Source organism: Talpa europaea (assembly GCF_964194135.1).
Source record: "Talpa europaea genome assembly, chromosome: 12".
Taxonomy (NCBI): Eukaryota; Metazoa; Chordata; class Mammalia; order Eulipotyphla; family Talpidae; genus Talpa; species Talpa europaea.
The window spans coordinates 86,717,236-86,721,176 of NC_140079.1; the positions used below are offsets into that span (position 1 = coordinate 86,717,236).

The 3,941-nt window shown below is 68.0% G+C and overlaps 1 protein-coding gene across 1 annotated transcript; it reads right to left on the reverse strand.

Moving 5' to 3' along the window:
- Nucleotides 1-404: 404 nt before the first annotated feature.
- On the reverse strand, nt 405-3,495 carry SBK1 (SH3 domain binding kinase 1; the record flags this gene model as incomplete). The annotated part of the gene is made up of 3 exons (XM_084249508.1): nt 405-1,223; nt 1,996-2,198; nt 3,270-3,495. The coding sequence occupies 3 exons, from the start codon at nt 3,493-3,495 to the stop codon at nt 405-407; spliced, it is 1,248 nt and encodes a 415-aa protein (XP_084105634.1).
- Between the last annotated feature and the right edge of the window lie 446 nt (nt 3,496-3,941).

Consider the following 3,941-nt stretch of genomic DNA (forward strand, 5'->3'; position numbering starts at 1 on the left):
GGGTGGGGCCGCGGGATGATCTGCCGGGGGCTGCAAAGGGCTGAGATCAACTAATCAGGGTTCCGGGGTTCAGGAGGGAGCTGGGGAGCCTAGGGGTCACCGGCGAGCGCCCCGGCTCCCAGTGTCGCGGGGATGGGGGGGCCTCTGAATCCTCGGGTCTGGGACTTGGCGCCTCTGGGCACGCCCTGCCCCCCAGGCGGGGCCCGAGGTCTCCCGGCGGTTCTCTCCCCGGCGCCGCCGCGCCCCGCCCAGGCCGCCGCCGCCCTCTCCAGCGCCCGTCGCGGGGCGGGGCGGGGCGGTTTGGCCGCGGCCGCCGCCTGCCGCTCGGGGCGGGCCGAGCGCGGCTCCCCGCGGCCCGGCCCGGCTGCGCGCACGGCGCCCCGGCCCGCGGGCGGGGGGGCGGCTCAGACGCAGATCTCGATGGCCGTGGCCAGCACCACCTGCCCCTTGCTCTTGTCCGCGCGGCCGTCCGTCCTGCCGGGAGGCCCCGGGGGCGCCAGGCCGGCCTCGGGCACCGGCACGGGCACGGGCACGGGCACCGGCCCGACGGCGGGGGGCGCGGGCCGCGAGCCGCTGCCGCTCTCGGTCAGCACCGTCCGCTTGAGCGGCCCGGGCGCCTCGAGGCGCAGCGGCCCGGGCGGCAGGCGGTCCCCGGCGGGCTTGCGCGCGCGGTGCGAGGGCCGGCGCCGCAGCTCGGACGTGAGCTCGTGCTTGAGGAAGCGGAAGACCTCCTTGGCCGGCCCGCGGCGCTCGGGCTCGAGCGCCAGGAGGCGCTGGAACATGCGCAGCGCGGGCTCCGTGAAGCGGCGCCACTGCGAGGGCAGCCCGGGCAGGCGGCCGCGCTGCCAGCGCACGAACTCCTCGAAGAAGGCGTCGGCGCCCGACGCCGCCTCCCACGGGAAGTTGCCGGTGAGCACGCAGAAGATGAGCACGCCGAAGGCCCACACGTCCACGCCCGTGTCCACCGCGAAGCCGTCGGCGCGGCCCGCCTGGCACACCTCGGGCGCCGTGTAGGGGATGGTGCCGCTCACGCGCTTCACGCGGCAGCCCACGCGGCGCGTCATGCCGAAGTCGGCCAGCTTCACGCGGCGGCACTCGCGGTCGAACAGCAGCACGTTCTCGGGCTTGATGTCGCGGTGCACCAGCTGCCGCCCGTGCATGAAGTCCAGCGCCAGGCCCAGCTGCTGCACGCAGCGCTTCACCGTGTCCTCCGGGAGCCCCACCTGCGGGGCGGGGGGAGAGCCGCGCTCAGGGGCGCCGGCCCTCCCGCCCCCCACGCCTGTCCTTCGGCTTCAGCCCTGCCGCCCCCCCCCGCACCCCCTCCCCAGGACCTCGGGGCTCCATTTCCACCGAGGTCGCGTCCTCCCTTGCCTCGGGCTGGGGCGAGGCCTGGCCTCTTTCCTGGGGTCCCACCCCCGTCGGATGCCAGCGCCCCCTCCAGCTCCCTTTGCTCTCTCTGACTCCGCCGCTTTCACCCCTACCGTCTCCCCCAACAACTGCAGCAGCCTGCAGTGAGCACCTGCTGCAGGTGCGGCGCGGAGGCGGGGTGTGGGTGTGGGTTAAGAAGCCACCCCGCGGCCTCCCGCCAGCTCCGCCTAGCGGCGACTGTTATGCCCACGTCCTCGGACGCGGCCGGAGAGGCCTGGTCACTGCTCCGGCGAGTAGCCGCGCAGTCCAAACCAGCGCTGGTCCGCTGCAGAGCCCGTGCCTTCCCACTCAGGGGCACCTCCTCTGGGGTGCCCCTGGTGCCCCCTTCCTGTGCAGCTGCTGGACTCCACTGCCGCCTCGCAGCGTGTTATCTGGCTTGTGGCAGCCTTCCCCAGCTAGGACAGGAGCAGCACCTGTGTCTTGTTCGCTGTGAACCCCCAGCCCCCCCAACAGTGGCTGACATACAGCAGGTGGTCCATGGTGGGTACTTGTGGAAGAAAGGAGGGGTCTGGCTCACTCCCGGGGAAGCCCACCTCCCCCCGCCAGCCAGCACAGCGCGGCAGGTACCTGGGGAGGAATGATGTCGAACAGGTCCCCGGCAGGCGCATACTCCTGGGCAAAGACATAGCAGTCCTCGGTCTCAAACACCACGTCGAAGACCTTGATGATGAAGGGGCTGGAGGAGAGGCTGTTGGTGATGCTCACCTCCCGCAGGAAGTTCTTCAGCTTGGTTTTGCTCTTGTTCACAAACTTCAGCGCCATTTTCATGCCTGACAGGGCGGCAGCAATAGTGGTGAGGACCCCTCTCCCTGTGCGCCACACCCCACACATCTGCAGGCCCGGCTCCACCGCCCATCTCGGGCACCAGATCCGAGCGCCCCCCCACCCCCAGCCCTTGCTGTCCACCTTGTAGAGGAAGGAACCCGAGGCCAGTGAGGAGATGGGCCTTGGCAAAGGCCCGGCAGCATCAGCCAGCCGGGGTCTTCCACACCCGCCCTGGATGAGGAGAGCCCGCTGCTTCCTTCACCCTCACTCAGTTTCTTCCTGACACGCCATATACTTATTTACCTTGCCCGCCCCCCAGCCAGCTTGCAGCTCCCAGGCCACAGGAGCCTGTCTTGTTCCTGGCAGTATCTCCAGTGCCCACGGTGAAGGCTGGCACCCAGTAGGTGCTCAGCAGGTGCGTTACATGAATGACCGGGACAGATCTGAAGAGAGGAGGGCCTGCAAGGTGTGGGAGCTCACACCCCCGTCTCTGACTGGCTGGGTGGACACCTCTTTGAGCCTACAGTGTGGAGAAGGCATCAAGCTCTGGTTGAGAGAAAATTCTGGAGCTGCCCAGTGGGATGTCATCCGAGTTCAAACTCTGTGGCTGCATGACCTTGGCTGAGTGACTGAATCCCTCAGTTGTGTCCTCATCTGAGAACAGGAGATGGCCATAGCGGCTTCATAGGGGCATCTCCCCTCCGGAAACACGATGTCCTGTTTTTGAGGACTTACCCTCAGCTCTGTCCAACTCCCTGGGGCCTGCTATCACCAAAATGCCAGAGACTCCGCAAACACCACGGCCAGCTCTGACCTCTCCCTGAGCTCCAGATGTGCCTGAATGCATCCCTCGGCTGTCCCCGGAGCCCCATCTGGATCTCAGCACTGCACCTCCAGTCTGGGCACTCTGCCCCCAGACTCCTCCCTTGGCAAGCCGCCTGCTCTTCCCTCGTTAGCTTCCCCACCTGGAGCATGGGCTCTGCTTCCCTGCTGGCCTCCTGGCCCTCAACACAGATCCTGGGAGCCCCAGGTAAGTCCCCACCCCAGCCTTAACACGGGTCCCTGCAGACACTCACCTGTGCCCTTGTAGGCCACCAGGTCAACTTTCCCATAGGTGCCTTTGCCCAGTTCCCGGACGAGTTCATAGTGCTTGGTGACGTCACTAGCGGCCAGCGTGCGGAGGGTCAGCGCCTGCATGTCTTCCGTGAGGAGGGGCACGCCCGCACCCAGCCCAGGGGCAGTCCCTGGCCCACAGCAGGGCAGGGAGCGGGGCGGCTCTGGCTCTGGGCAGCCCACGCTCATCTTCTCCCTGTAGAGGAGGGAGTGGCATGGAGTGTGTTATCCGGCCAGGGCCCCTCCTCTGCCCACTTCCTCCCTCCCAGCACCAGGATCCCTGGGGGTTGGGCCTGGACGCCAAGCTCAAGATGCCCGCGAGAGGGCAACAGGCATCCTTGCTGCCTCCTCTTTCCCCCAAGCTTCAGGGCCAGGCTGAGCCAGCACTCCTGGGAGGCGGTCACCGCTGCTGGCCCCCACTCGAGCCCCACGGGCCTGTCTGTCTCCAGATGTCACCCAGGTGGTCTCAGGCAGGGCACGCGTGTTCATGGCACACGAGGACATGCTACGTGCAGGCTGCATGTGATGCGGGGACTGCTCAACCCCACTGTTTGCCGGGTGCTGTTTGAAGTCTGGGGCATAGCATTGGAGGAAGGAGTAAGACACCCCACCTCGTGGGACTTAGGTTCTGGGCG